Below are 16616 nucleotides of genomic sequence, written 5' to 3'. Positions count from 1 at the left end.
CTGCCTGTTTACATATCTCTATATTTGAATAAGCATGCCTATCCCAGTTTTTTTTTTTTTTTTTTTTTTTTTTTTTTTTTTTTTTTTTTTTTTTTTTTTTGAGTTTGTGGTATAACGTAATGATTCAGTGATTCATACGGTACTGCAAGAACATCGGATAAGTAGTAAGCGGATAAGTAGATGCTTCACAGCAACTGGCAGTTGTTCCTTAACAAATGTCAAGCAATGTAGCAGCAAAGGTTGCGGAATTAAGAGAGATGACACCATAGGAGTAGAGGAATCAGTCTGATTGGGTAGCTTACTGATTAAAGTTCAAAAGCACGTTCACTTGCAATAAACGTATAAATCAGTAGCTTCCGACGTCAGCACTATTGGCTCTGTTTCCTTGCCGTACTATAAGGGTACGTATCAAGGGATTTCTGTCACGTTGATTATACTCTGCCAGCCGGCAATAACATGTTTCAGAGGTGTGTAAGATACTTCTCCCAGCGACTGGCCCACTAGCTTTCGAATTTGTGTAGAATGCAGAGGTAACTCACCGGTTTCGTGGGGCGCCTGCAGTCCAGCCGCTTTCGGGTCCAGTTCTGGCAGCAGCTTGGCGAACTGTCCACAGGCCGACGTCGCGTACGCCGCCGCCGTCTGCCGCTTACTCTTCTTGCACAGCTGCACAGGGATGAATACAAGGCGTTAACAGGAGAAATGGCTCTGAGTACTATGGGACTCAACTGCTGTGGTCATTAGTCCCCTAGAACTTAGAACTACTTAAACCTAACTAACCTAAGGACATCACACACACCCATGCCCGAGGCAGGATTCGAACCTGCGACCGTAGCAGCAGCGCGGCTCCGGACTGGAGCGCCTAGAACCGCACGGCCACCGCGGCCGGCTAACAGGAGAAACAAAAATTAATAAACTATTTTAGCAAGGAACTTTCATTTGAAAATGCACAATTAACAAAGGCCGTCGGTTTGAAAACACAACGTTAACAAGAGGTATCCATTTAAAAACCAGCGTTAACAGGGGACATTGGTTTAAAAATACAGCGCTAACATGGGACACAAGTATGAAAACACTGCTTTAACAAGGCACACGGGTATGGAAACACTGCGTTAATAAGGGGCATGGGTAAGAATACGCAGCGTTAACCATAGATACTGGTATGAATACGCAGCATAAGTAAGAAAAAAGAAGGAGGGAGAAATAGGGTTTAATGGCCCTCGCCAGTGAGGTCATTAGAAACGTAAAACAAACTCGGATTGGGTAAGGAGGGGCAAGGAAGTCAGCTTTGACTTTTCAAAGGAACCATCCCAGCATTTGCATTAATCGATTTAGGATAATCACAGAAAACTTAAATCTTGCAAATTGGACTCGAATTCGACCCATGATCCTCTCGAATGCGAGTCCACTCTGCTAACCACAGCATCTCCTCGCTCGGTCGCATTAGTAAGGCCACAGATATGAATAAACTGCAATAACAAGCAATCCAGGTATGAATACATTCCATTGATAACGGATGTAAATATGAACACAAGGCGTTAAGGGACATCGATTTCTAAACACTGCGTCAACACGAGAAACAGGTATGAATAGTCTGTTTTAACAAGGGACACAGCTATGGAAAGATAGTGTAAAGAGAGAGACACGCTACTATGAGGCGTCTTTTGTCGGCATGGTATGATCCTACGACCACCTTGTCCGTCCCACGACCTTCCGGAACGGTATGAAAATCCTGAATTGCCATAATAAACGGCCTTTCGATGGAAATGATTTGACACTGTTTTCCTTTTGTTTATTTATGACAAAGCATCCAGCTCATATCTGTATTGTGTGGGCGATTGCGATGATTGTTTGATAAGTACACTGATCAGCCAGAGCATTACGCCCACCTACCAAATAGCCCGCATGTCCACCTTCGGCATGGATAACAGTGGCGACGCATCATGAAATGGAGCAATGGTCATGGAGCGAGTTAGCACAACATCAGAACACACAAGTCACCTAGTTACCGTAACTTCAGGGGAGGGAGGCGACGAGGCCAGATGCCACGTTCAATCGCATCCCAGATCGCGTTCAGATCTGGCAAGATGGTGGCCAGCACATCAACTGAAAATCGCCACTGTGTTTTTCGTCACACGTATGGCCTTGTGACATGGCGCATTGAAAAATGCCACAGCCGTCGGGAAACGTGGTCGTCATGAAGGGGAGTACGTGGTCTGCAACCAGTGTATAATACTCTTTGGCCGTCATGGCATATTGCACGAGTCCTACAGGAACCATGGATGCCCACGTGAATGTTCCCTCGAACACAATGGAGCCGCCGCCAGCTTGCCTCCCTCTCGCAGTGCAGCAAGACGACCCCAGAAAGACGATGGAGTCGTGCTCTCCAGTCGGCATAATGGAGAACGTATCGCGATTCATCAGACCATACAACGCTCTGCCACTGAGCTAACGTCCAGTGCCGATGGTCACGTGCCCATTTCAGTCGTGATTGCCGATGTCATGGTGTTAACATAGCCACGAGCATGGGTTGTCGGCTGCGGAGGCCCATCGTTAGGAGTCTTCGGTGCACTGTGTGTGCTGACACCCTTGTACTCTGCTCATCATTTAAGTCTGATGTTAGTTCCGCCACAGTTCGGCGCCAGTCATGGCTCTGAGCACTATGGGACTTAACATCTGTGGTCATCAGTCCCTAGAACTTAGAACTACTTAAACCTAACCAACCTAAGGTCATCACACACATCCATGCCCGAGGCAGGATTCGAACCTGGGACCGTAGCGGTCACGCGATTCCAGACTGAAGCGTCTAGAACCGCACGGCGACACCGGGCGGCTGCCAGTCATGTTTCACCAGTCTGCACAGTCTACGACGTCCTACGATGTCCTTAGGTTAGTTAGGTTTAAGTAGTTCTAAGTTCTAGGGGAATGATGTCCTCAGATGTTAAGTCCTACAGTGCTCAGAACCATTTGAACCATTTTTGAACTAGCAGTCGTTCTCGCTTGGTGACGCTGCTATCGCTGGACGGGTTTATATCGATAGTAGGCCGGTGGTCATGATGTTCTGGCTGATCAGTGGATGTTTTGCTAATTTTGAATATGCATTGGGAAATGGAAGAGGAAGCAATCCAATGGTAGCTCATTCCATTAGAACAGCAACAAGGAGACGTCGATCCTATGACGTATACAATGCACCCGGCACCAACTACAGTGTCACATGTTTCCATTCACTGAGACAGTGCCGTGAGGTTTGAGATTAAACTAAGAACTTACTACACGGTCTGGAGATCATAATTCGAACGCAGTCATCTTTCATCTTTCTGGCTGCTAGCTACTGGAGATTAAAAATTTTCCCTTCCCTCTGTCTCTCTCGCAGTACCAGTAAGAGAAAATTTCGAGTTTCTGCACGAAAAAGTGCTGGCAAACTTTCAATCATTGTGATGAACTCTGCTTAACTGCATTTATATGACATTGTTTAGGAGCAAGACTAGCATTCTCGGCAGGCTTACTCTCATTATGCAATGTCAAAATGATGGGAAATGAAGGCTATAATGAAAGATAAGACTGATATACCTTGTAAAATAGAAGTAAGCAGACTGTAAAACGAGCTAAACAATAAGACTGCCTGTTATCAAACTATGAATGCTGATAGAGACTCCAGGTAAAAAGTTATTGCTAGTTCCGAAAACGACTGCTACAGACGTGTACTCCTGTACAAACAAATAATTGTGAATACTGAACAATCACTGAAGACGATAAGATAAATACTCAACACACTTCGCCGTTACTTACACATAATGAGAAGTGACACAATCAATTACTCAAAAATATTTTTAATGTGAGATTTATTACCAATTTCTTTTATTATTTTATTGACCTTTATATTATTTTTTTCATACTGGGTCGGGTAACTTCCATGAATGTTTGGCTATCGAAGCTGCGGGTTCCAAACAATAGATATCGAACAAGCGATTCTAAATCTATCACGTAACTGTAGTGGCGTGCTATAAGCAGTGTTTACAGTGGTCACTACAGCAACGACAAACGAAGAGCGTTGACTAAAATACTTGCAGTTGCAAAGGAATTGACTTACCTCACTCGTCGTCGACATCGTCGTCATGAGAAAGTCCATTTGACGTATAGGGAAGCATTCCCTTGTTACCATAACCTTGGTTAGACTCTGAATATGTCAGGCAAAGATATGTGTAGAGTGTCACATGTGTCGACTTTTCCTTGCAACAGCAAGTTATGGAAATACAGATACTGAAACAAGTGGAGTTGGTCTCTTCCTCCTGGACGCCCTGCTCTTTTAATGGAACATTTCACTAATTTCCTCAGCCGCTCGATGTTCTGAGTGTACACATTGGGAACACCGGTAGACACGAACTCTACGCAATGGTTCACGAACTCGTGGTTGAATCCTTGTGCTTTCAATGTGTTGTAGGATTGAAAGCCGTCTATAATCACTTTGCTACGAGGCAGTATAAAGTGCTTTATCAAACTGACTAAAGTCACCTTGTCTCAGGAGAACGCACTTACCTCAAAGCACTTCCGGGACTCTCCTACTATGCCCCCGAATACCAAAATATATTCGACTTCATTCTTTAAAGGTCCTCTCTAATTTTTCCTTCTTGCTATGTGCGGCTCGTCCACTTCTACAACTTTATTTGGTTCACCGATCGGTACACTGTCGTTCTTCACTATTACGTAACGCGCATCTGTGCAGAATCTGAAATAGTCGTACACGGTATTGGTAGATAATCCAGTTTCCGATGCTATTGCTTGCAGCGTATAGTCCCTACTCTAGCAAGACACAAGAATTATGCTGCTCTAGATCGATAATTTCGAATAGTCAAACCATGTATTCTTCCTGATAGTCACTCGTGAACCACAGTTTTCAGAATGAAACTGTAAAGGAATTTCACTATTAGTACTCTTCGTACGAACTTTTATAGACTTCGCCCCACCACAGTCTCCACAGTCCCTCCTTTCGTCATCCGGTATGAGTCCATATCTCCGACAAAAATTCAAGCAATTTTCTACATTACATAATGAGAATGATTTTTCCACGTGAGGCAATCGACCGAAGAAACGTCTACTACAGACATCCCGAGTCACTACTGACATAAATCGTGTATGTTTCCTTAGCAACTCACAAATAATTTACCATAACGCCCGCACCGATTTAGAATCTCACGTTCGATATCTATCGTTTGGAGCCCCCGGCTTCTGTAGGCAAACATTCTGGGAAATTAACCTGGATGCTATAATGTGCCCATTGAGAATTGTTTAACACCCCATATCTATGACTAAACTATTATGTGACACAAATGCAGTTACAAACAGTTCTCATTTGCAAGGTTGTTCATTCCCACTTTCAGAAATAATTTTTGTAATGCCATAACTGTTTGTTTTATTTTTACTTCACAAATTCTTTTCACGACATTCGCTGGACTGGCTAGCGATAAAGTCATCTTCACATGGTAGCGTTTGTCATCTGTGAACCCTGATTCAGTGCAACGAACTTCAACACTTGCGTGGTAGAATAAAGGCACTCGTGGCCTACTGCCTTAAAAAACAGGTCTTCACCTAGGCAACATGACTGAAACGATTTTTATGCTCACTTCTTTATTAGACGATTGAGTGATCGAAAATTAATATATTCTGAAATGTATATTTTTTAATATTATAAGTAATATTATTCTACCACATAAAGAGCTATGACACATTTTATCAACTACGAGTATTGTTAATTAATGTCTTTTTTTAAAACATGACTGACTTCACCTACCTGAGACGTGAAGATGAAGAAAGGAAAGTTTATACTATTTGTTTAAATTTCTTGAACGTTCATTACGATGTAACGTACACTACAAAAGTAAAGTAAACGTATTGTTTGGTCTTATGAAATATGTATTGCCATAAATTTACAGATTTACATACACATATTTATGAATTGTAAATTATAGATTGCAGCGATCAGTCGTCCTTTTTAAATTTCTTTGTGCAGATGTAGATTTCAGCTAGAAGCTAGCCACTCTCAGCGCATTGTTATTTTCGCTCAATGCATGTAATTGTATTCAGTGAACTGTGGATGAAGCCCGACCAACAGGGAATTACAGACACTGAGCGAAAATAATAGTTCATTGAGAATGGCTAGCTACTAGTCGAAATCTAGATCTGCACAATAAAATTTAAAATGGACGACTGATTACTGCAATCTATAATTTACAAGTCAAATAACAGTCGCTGAGTGTAACAGTTGTCTGAATGGAAGGTAACCTTACGGATATTCATGAATTATTAAGAATTCGTATCTGTTTGAATTAGTTCTCGAAGTGAGTTGTATTGACCTGTTGAAATTAAGACGAAGGAATTTCCAAGCTCGTCCATCGCTACGATAAGTGACTTAATTTAAATGGCAACTGTGTAGAAAGGTAGTATTGATGTGTGGCTTTCATCTGTATATAATAAAAAAAAATTCCAATACTTTATTTATTTTTAATTCCAAAACGTAATGTACTTTGTGGATAGCCCACGTATTTTGTTGGTGATCCATTGGCAGAAATGCCAGCTGATCGATTTTGAGCTGAGGCAGTTGATCCATTAGGAGTTTCAAAATTAGAAATAATGTAACAAGTCTGAGCAAAATTTGAGTGAAAGGATTCGCGATTGGACCCTCTGACACCATTCTCTCCGTTGTGTTACCGTTTTAATGTTGGGTAAGTTCATGGAGTTTTGCATTGCCTCCATTGGGATTTCACGTCAAGTAAACTAATTCATTCGGAGCTAGAGTTGACATTCCATTTACATACAGCAAACACTATGTCAGTGTGTCTGGAAGAAGGTTTTTCTTATTTCTTTTTTTAAAGCTGCAGCAGGAACGACATAAACTTGACAAACAGAAAAAAAAATTGCTTAAAACTTTATTACAAGCAACAATGTATAGAGTAATAAGATTATAAGTACAGCGTCCTGTACTTTGTTTCCCTGTACGTGTGCACAAAATCTGGCGCAGTGGCGGAAAAATTATTGTGTGCCAGACATCCGTAGCTTCTGGGCTCCTCCAGAGCACGAAGCTTGAGTTGGCAAGGATACCTAGGCGGTGGAAATGGGTGCAGAGGCAAAAATGTCGAAATGTGCTTCACAAACGCTTCTCTTCTGGACTAATTTGAGGGTGCAAATTGCACAACACCTTTCTAAACTTTGTCCTCCATGGGCAACTACAGATTAGCTTGGAATGATTCTCTCACTCGTTAGGAATTTGACAGCTGCTGTGGATTACTGGATATCTTTGCAGACTCGTTTCTCACATCAAAATGCTCTAATGCACTATTGAAGTGCTTCTCGAGTATTCTCGAGAGTCATTCATGGTGTACAATACTATTCCGATAAACGTAGTTTACTCCTTTGAGAAGTACTCGAGGGAAATACAGGGTGTTACAAAAGGTACGGCTAAACTTTCAGGAAACATTCCTCACACTCAAAGAAAGAAAATATGTTGTGTGGACATGTGTCCCGAAACGCTTACTTTCCGTGTTAGAGCTCATTTTATTACTTCTCTTCAAATCACATTAATCATGGAATGGAAACACACAGAAACAGAACGTACCAGCGTGACTTCAAACACTTTGTTACAGGAAATGTTCAAAATGTCCTCCGCTAGCGAGGATACATGCATCCACCCTCCGTCGAATGGAATCCTGATGCGCTGATGCAGCCCTGGAGAATGGAGTATTGTATCACAGCCGTCCACAATACGAGCACGAAGAGTCTCTATATTTGGTACCGGGGTTGCGTAGACAAGAACTTTCAAATGCCCCAATAAATGAAAGTCAAGAGGGTTGAGGTCAGGAGAGCGTGGAGGCCATGGAATTGGTCCGCCTCTACCAATCCATCGGTCACCGAATCTGTTGTTGAGAAGCGTACGAACACTTCGACTGAAATGTGCAGGAGCTCCATCGTGCATGAACCACATGTTGTGTCGTACTTGTAAAGGCACATGTTCTAGCAGCACACGTAGAGTATCCCGTAAGAAATCATGATAACGTGCTCCATTGAGCGTAGGTGGAAGAACATGGGGCCAAATCAAGACATCACCAACAATGCCTGCACAGAAGTTCACAGAAAATCTGTGTTGATGACGTGACTGCACAAATGCGTGCGGATTCTCGTCAGCCCACACATGCTGATTGTGAAAATTTACAATTTGATCACGTTGGAATGAAGCCTCATCCGTAAAGAGAACATTTGCACTGAAATGAGGATTGACAAATTGTTGGATGAACCATTCGCAGAAGTGTAGCCGTGGAGGCCAATCAGCTGCTGATAATGCCTGCACACGCTGTACATGGTACGGAAACAACTGGTCCTCCCGCAGCACTCTCCATACAGTGACGTGGTCAACGTTACCTTGTACAGCAGCAACTTCTCTGACGCTGACATTAGGGTTATCGTCAACTGCACGAAGAATTGCCTCGTCCATTGCAGGTGTCCTCGTCGTTCTAGGTCTTCCCCAGTCGCGAGTCATAGGCTGGAATGTTCCGTGCTCCACAAGACGCCCATCAATTGCTTCGAACGTCTTCCTGTCGGGACACCTTCGTTCTGGAAATCTGTCTCGATACAAACGTACCGCGCCACGGCTTTTGCCCAGTGCTAATCCATACATCAAATGGGCATCTGCCAACTCCGCATTTGTAAACATTGCACTGACTGCAAAACCACGTTCGTGATGAACACTAACTTGTCGATGCTACGTACTGATGTGCTTGATGCTAGTACTGTAGAGCAATGAGTCGCATGTCAACACAAGCACCGAAGTCAACATTACCTTCCTTCAATTGGGCTAACTGGCGGTGAATCGAGGAAGTATAGTACATACTGACGAAACTAAAATGAGCTCTAACATGGAAATTAAGCGTTTCCGGACACATGTCCACATAACATCTTTTCTTTATTTGTGTGTGAGGAATGTTTCCTGAAAGTTTGGCCGTATCTTTTTGTAACACCCTGTACAATAGAGAATCGTCCACTAAACGTGGTAAGGAATTAGCATATTAGAAACGCAGAATCTGTTGAGAGGTTTTAGGAAAGACCCTATAGCAGTATCACCGTTCCGGGCCGGAAAAATGAGGCCGAACTGCGAAATAAATAAGAATTTTTGGTTGCGACAGCTCAGCTACGAACCTTGTCGTCCTTGCAGAGCACGACGTCGAAGCTGGGTCCGGGACAGCCATCTTCCGTGTTAACGGGTTTCGGGTTGTCGCAGCTGCGCCGCCGCCGTTGGAAACCTGCCGGCCAGAAGTATTCCGTTACCCAACTTTCATTGCATGCAATGGCTGTTGCTCTAGCAGAAATTTGCTGACACTACAAATTTTTCGTGGTATTACAAAAGATAGGACACGCAGTCTATTATGTATATTACGAAATATGAAGAATACTTGGTGAATGTAAATTTTATATTTGCCAGGAGAATCAAAAAACAACTTATTTGCTTTTGTGCATAATTTGTTTGTTTCCAAAAAAATATAGAAGGTATTCTGATACCAAAGAAATATGCTGCTGACCTCTCACTCCAAAAAATAATTTACAAAAAAAATAATTTATTAAGTACATTCTAAATATCATGCAAGAGGAGTGACTGGTTCTAAGAGCCAAAAAGGAAGTTTTTGTTTCAAGTACGATTAATACTGAGGCACTACGTATTACGAGTGATAATGCAAGTACCAAAATACAGCAGTAATGTTTCAAATAGTTGCACTATAGTCAACAAACACCATTTCTCATATCATTCAAATTTGTTACAAGAGAGTAACAAAATTAATTTCAAGAATCAATGTCTTCCAGTATTGACTTCTCTTTCTTATACAACTGCGTTCTTGGGATCAGGTGTTCCGAAGTTTAGTGTAGAGCTCCCTGCGCAGCTGAGGAAGGAATGGCAACATCGTCAACAGACCTATGTGTTTTGGAATTGATGAACATGAGCGGTCAGTCAGATGAAGTATGGTGTGACATACATCACCTGTGGTCTTTCCTTCTTTGGAGACACTGACATTTTTTCAGTCTTCTGTTTCAAAGTACAGATAGGTAAATATGAGAGACTTTGATCATACCGTATTTGGAGATCTTACACGCCTGCATTGACAACAACACTTCAGCAACATCTTTAAAATCAAAGAAGTCAGTTGTATGCAGTGGAAGTTCATGTAGTTGGTTCATAGTTTTAGCTGACTCAACAGTCTTCTGCAGATCTTGTGGTACAAAGACCTTGTTTACTTATCATCTACCATGCGCCATCTAGTAACGAACGTTTGAAACATTTCCTCCCTCATTTGCCACCTTGAGGGACTGCAGCATAATACCGAGAAAAATAACACTGAAAACGTGTTACGTGAAAAATATAGCACTTAGAACATCATTTAACATTTCCACGTTTCATATGTTGGCCAAGTAACTAGTAATTCGTGTTCCGTGCACTGCTTACTTGAATTTATTTCCAATTTAAATGCTGTGTGCACACATGAGAGCGTTGAGTGTGTGTGTGTGTGTGTGTGTGTGTGTGTGTGTGTGTGTGTGTGTGTGTGTGTGTGGGCAATCCGTCAGTAAATCCAAGACGCATCGCATTATGAAAGCCAAACACTGGACTAGAAACAGCTGAGGAGGGAAACAAGCACGAGTTCAGCAGTAATTTGAGCTCTAGACGAGTAGTGACAGGTCGGAGTGATGTATTGGTACATTCGTGGCCCACTTAGTAAAGTAAGCTTCCCGACATTAGACTCGTATTTGAGAGGCCTGGTTGAAATCCACCTCTGGGCACCCAAACTGAGACTTTCGATGGCCGCCCTAAATAGATTAAAGTCAATGATTCTTTCGAAGAGGACACGACTTGATCCTCTGTGTGCGAATGCTTGTTGCTCAGAGCTTGTCATTGGGGCGTTGAAACACCATCGTCCGACATCTGAATATCTCGTGAGCGTTTGTATGTACAAGTAGTGTGGTTGATGTAAATGTCAATTATTCAAAATGACAGTCAGAATCGCATTATTTATTTTGCTGTCAACCGGTTTCAACCCGCGATGGGGTCATCTTCAGGGCAATTTACACCAACCGTGCACAGGCAGGGTGACGACTCCAGTGAGCGACCAAATGGTGTAAATTGCCCTGAAGATGACCCCTTCGCGGGTTGAAACCGGTTGGCGGCAAGTTAAATAATGCGAATGTGACTCATTTTGAATAATTTTTTATAAGTAAATTAATCGCTGTTTATCTCCATACAACTATGTTGTCTAAAAATTAATGTAAATGTCCTGTCCATTACCAGGCACCGAGCGCGATGACGTAAAACGCAATGACTTAGACTCGAATTCTCGTTCACTAGGCTTGAAATCACTGTATAGCACTGAGTACTTAGGTTTTCTGTTCTTTCTCGGCGTTCCTGCGACTAATGTCTCTTCAACAAGGCCACATTCAGCACCCATTTCGGTTCCCCTCGTAGTTAGTGCTCTATCTCTAAAGATGTTGACGTTGGCAGGAAGATAAAGTCGAATCATCCTCCATAAACCCGGCTCCGCCCTTGTGAATTATCCATTCAGATTATGAAAGTTATGGCCTTTCTGTGACGAAAGTGGTGCCTTAAAGAGAAGCAAATTGAATGTCATCCACTGGTTAACAAGACGAACTCACCTTTGGATTTGATGATGCAGCCCGAGGTGCAAGCTTCCGGTTTCCAGGCGCTCCAGCCCCCCTTCACGACCTTGGGTGGCTTCTTGCGTTTGGCTGGCACGCACGACCCTCCCTGGCACCACTGCAACAGCACGCACCAACAGCTCGTCACGGGGAGGCACGACGCAAAAAGCTCCTCAGCATCGTTACTGTGGCCTATACACGGCAAACGTCACTCAAACCTAACAGCAACCTGCCGACTCGTTTTTCTTAAAACAGATTGAGTTCAAGAGCGCGCATACCGGCTTCCACTTAACAAAATTCTCAGAAGACTCTCTTCCTGAAGTGACACGTCTCAAACTGTGGGAAGAACACGCACAGGGGCAAGGGTTCGGCACCTGGGCTTTATAATGGAAATTACGCCATCCTTCCCACTACAAACGCTAAACCTACTATGCTGCATACACACTGAAAATATGCGATAGCCATGTAGATATTCGATAGTGGAAAATAACGAGACTCGATTCAGTCAAGTAACAAACGAAAAATCTCGATGATCAGGCTACTTACAGGCCATAACATCGCTATGTCGTGCACTGGACGAATATTATAAAATAAAGTTGAGTGGTGCATTCTTTATAATGATCTTTCCTTCGTGAGGGATCACAGTCATAGAGAATTTTTTTAAAGAAATTTTTATATATAGTGTGGTTTAGTGTAGCGTATTTAGCAGTTAATATATTCTTATGACCTGCATTGATCACTTGCGCTCATCTGATGAACGGAAGTGATGGATGCAGGTCACAAGCATATATTAGCTAGTAAATACTCCACACTGTATGTTACTGATCTCTCAGCCATATTTTATACACTTGTATTCTCTACAACGACAACTGGTTTCTAAGACCAGAAAAATACTTTTTCAAAGATGACATGTCACAGACACGTCAGACAGATTTTAACATTTCAATATGCACTTGAAAACGGCTACAAATCCGAAATCATGACTGTGTACAATAAAAAGGAGTCAAAATGAGTAAATTTCTTTCAAAAAATTTCTTTATACTTATCACCAATATATATATTTTTTTTCAGTAGAAATTCTGAGAACAGTTCTTCTGGAATTTCATTACAGGTGATTTATTTAAGCAACTGCTCCTGTCAGGTTTTTATTGAAGAAACCATACAGCATACAGGAGTAGAAAAATCTGGCTTGGATGAGAATGAATAAAGTGGAAAGAGACTATTGTTTGGTTGCAAATATTTACAAGCCGTGAATATCAAGAAACACAAAACTAAAATACTATGCCATACAAGTCCATGCAGAAAAGTATTACCTCTGAAATTTTAATGTGAGAACTATTTAAACTTCTTAAATAAAACAAACGTTATTGACGTTCTACATCTTTATTTTCTGTAGCTCAAAAAGTAGCCCTCTGCCGCTAGAGGGCTCCGAATTGTAGCATGTAACGAGGCGGAGTGAAACGTAACTATGTCGGTGCGTGAGAAACAGCGTTCTGTAATCGAGATTCTTATTGGAAGAGTTCGTTCACACATGGTGGACCCTCTCCTTGAGCATTACAAAGCTAGACGACACACGAGCGCTGCGACGTCTGTAAGGACCAGACGCCTTGCGTCCACTGTCATCGATCAACAGTCCATACAGTCCCGACTTGGCCCATCCCATTTTCACCTGTTTCCAAAACTTAAAGAACCCCTTCGAGGACTTCTCTTGGATAGTGACGAATCAGTGCAAGCAGAACCGAGGCTGTGACTCCATCGACGAAGTCAAACATTCTAAAGTGACGGTATCAACACTTTGTCCTCTCTATGGAAGAAATGTGGTCGTAGCCATGGTGACTAAGTTGAAAAATAAATATGAGGACATGAAGAACAAAGATATGGAATATTAATGAAGTTTGTTTTATTTCAACATCTTTAAGGACTTTCACTTAAAAAATTCGGAGGCATTACTTTCCAGCACGTCCTTGTAGTTGCTTTAATGCGTGTGTAGGGGAGAGATGTTCCTTGGTACATTTTTCAGCCTTCCTCCTCTAACCAGCCTTCTAATAGAAGTTTAATATGTTTTCCTATCAGATTTTTAAATCACGGCATTTACTTTTGAAGTGATGCAGGCTTTCCTTGACATTACAGAAATTACTCCAAAAAATTAAGGTTTGCCAAAATGAGAAAACATTTTCCAAGGTACAATATGGTCGTTCATCTATGAACAAATATTCCAGTGAAATTTGAAAGCGTTGCAATCGTCTTTCTGTTACATTATTACTGTACTACACTCCTACAACCAGTAAGTGAAGTCAAATTAATCAGAAGTGATATCAAAAACCAGTTACAAGTTAAAACAGGTTTTGAAGTAGAAGCTTACAGAAATTAACACAAATTTCTACTTTAAAGGCAGGTGAAATTGTTAAGGCATTAAAGAAACTCAGTTCATTTTCATGCATTATGTGTTCGATGGAAAATACCTTCTACTTCAAAGTACAAGGCGGTCTATGAACGGTGAAATATGACTTACCTATTCACATGGCATATAAATAGTTCTAAAAATATATAGCGTTTTATTCACCATAAAATTCTGTAGCTCAAAAAGTAATTTAAGATCAGTTGCAAATAAATTTTTATTCCCTTTTACCAGTCTCAATAAATTAATTTGTCATCTTTAGAAGTCTGCGAAATTAGGTATATTACAAATCTTTAGACCTTGGCTATACATTTATGTAAAGTATACGAAGTACACTACAGAAACTTACTTAGTTAAGCAGACGTCAATATCTTCTTCATGGGAGCTTAATGTCATGATAAGCGCAAAAATGTGATAATTGTAAACACAAACTGACAATTTACAGTAAGCCAAATAAAAGTATATTTCGCAGCAGATGGCTGATTTTTATTTTGAAATATATGCTACACTTACTGAAAACTACGGAGGTGCATAAAACTGAAAAAGAAACAAGATATTAAAAATAGCTTCAATATATTAAACGGCACTGAAATGTGCGGAACGCGAAAAGTTTGCCAACGCTGCACAAAACAGAGCGTTATGTCTAACATCAGCAAAAACTATAAAAATGGCAGAAGCTGCTTATGGCCATCTCTAGTGCGCATTCCTTCATGTGAGTTTAAAATCAAACACCAGACTGAAGTACAGAGCAAATACCATCATGTTATCCTAGGTACACTATGCTCATCGTACAACACTCTTCCGTATGCTTAACAAAGAACTATAAACTAGATAGAGCTACTTGAAACACAGATTATTAGAGAAATGATGGGTGAAATACAAACTGCAGTTGGTTGGAAAATGAAAATAAATGAGAGGATCTATCAAAGTATACGACAAAATCAGGAGTTGTGGCGAAGCGATAGTTATTCTTTTTTGGACGCATCTACATAATGAATCAAGACAGGCTAATGAAACGAAAGTTTGCTGTATTTCTGGAAAAAGAAGTTTTAAATGCTGTGTTGTGTAATAAAAATTAGCTACTATCATGAACAATTAACTAAAGCCCTCAACTATGAAGCTATGCAGTTGTCGATGAACATTTATGTCGCAGAAAACAAATTAGAAGCACTTAGTGTAACGATGTAATAACAGACACACACAGTTACTTAGTGTAGGCGCAATGGAAATGTACTTTGCATAGCTAGTTATTTAAACATCAAGCAGTGGGTAATAATTCTTCAAAATTCTGCCCAAAAATTATATAGTATGCTATGCTTTCAACTTACAGCCAAAAGACTTGCAATGAGGATGATCCCTCCTATCCGTAATCTTTGCATATACGCTTAGAAAGAAAACTCATTGAAATACTTAATTAAACCACATAGACCACACTGTAGTTTAAGAAAAAATTCTCCACTTACTACCGTAAGCAGAAAGCCCCTTGCTATTATGTGTTCCACAAGTCATCTCATTAATATACCAGAGCACGGTGTATTGTCTTCAGAAATCATCAGTCTTACAGAACAGCATCTGATGACTTTCCTTTCTTCACCTGTAACCTGAATCCATGCGAAGAACAGAATGTTTACTGCTAATGGTTTGCGACAGTAGCGTACGTTTATTTCAGTTAATAACTGTTCATGTCACATCTGAGCAGAGATGTGGAGAGACTTGAAGCAATAAGCGCGGACGGATGGCAGCATGTTGCTATTTTACGTGCAGACATTCACAAAGCCCGCGTGGGTTCTCAGTGCAGTTAATACCAGTAAGTTTGTCAAAGTAGCGAAACTCCATATTCTCAATACACGACTTCTTGTATGACAATAAATCATTTCTAATGCTGGAGAGAATGATAATTCTGAATCTACAACATGAGGGATTGGAAGGTATTACTCGATAGTAGATAAGGCTCCATTTCACTAAAAGTGTCTGAGCTATGCAACTTCGTTCCACTATCCAGAAGGATACCTTCGCAACTTCTGTACACAGAATTATCGCAAAATAACTGTGCAGATAATTAGAAAGCTCGACTGTAATAACCGCTACATCACGTGCTAGACTCTTTAACCAATAATTGAAAAGATCTCACCCATAATCTTTAACACTGTAAAAACTCCGAATCAGCTCGCACTGACATCAAACTGTTGCAGCACATGTCACTACCCCTGCCGGGTAGTCCACCATTCTGTCACAATGGCGTATCAATGAGCCTGCATCTAGGCGAGGCCAGTAAGAATTTCGGCAGTTGTCGCTGGATTCCTGGCGACCATGCTATTTTGCCACTACTCATCACGTCTCATCACGTGCGCCAATCGTACACAACGATGACATTACCCTGCATGAGGAGACAACGAGTTGGGCATCCGTTTATCACCCATAATATCAGCCAGTAGCGCGGAATCGTTGTCGTAATCCATGACGCTTTATAGCTCGCAGTTCAGCGAGTCAAAACACAGTTCAGTGGGAGCTTACTAGAGTTCATCATCTGCGGAGCCAA

The 16616-nt window shown here is 41.3% G+C and overlaps 1 protein-coding gene across 1 annotated transcript in view; it reads right to left on the bottom strand.

Moving 5' to 3' along the window:
- The window catches only part of LOC124613446 (A disintegrin and metalloproteinase with thrombospondin motifs adt-2-like), a 116272-nt gene that overhangs the window by 15308 nt on the left and 84348 nt on the right, over positions 1 to 16616 (bottom strand). Inside the window, exons 10-12 of the mRNA XM_047142148.1 lie at positions 11677 to 11797; positions 9181 to 9284; positions 540 to 663 (exon numbers count right to left, since the gene is read on the bottom strand). Of these exons, the coding sequence (XP_046998104.1) occupies positions 540 to 663; positions 9181 to 9284; positions 11677 to 11797 (349 nt within the window). The remainder of the gene's footprint in view (positions 1 to 539; positions 664 to 9180; positions 9285 to 11676; positions 11798 to 16616) is intronic.

Source organism: Schistocerca americana, chromosome 4 (assembly GCF_021461395.2).
Source record: "Schistocerca americana isolate TAMUIC-IGC-003095 chromosome 4, iqSchAmer2.1, whole genome shotgun sequence".
NCBI classification, from domain to species: Eukaryota; Metazoa; Arthropoda; class Insecta; order Orthoptera; family Acrididae; genus Schistocerca; species Schistocerca americana.
Note: the sequence above shows the minus strand (reverse complement) of the source record. Positions and strands in the feature narration are given on the sequence as shown.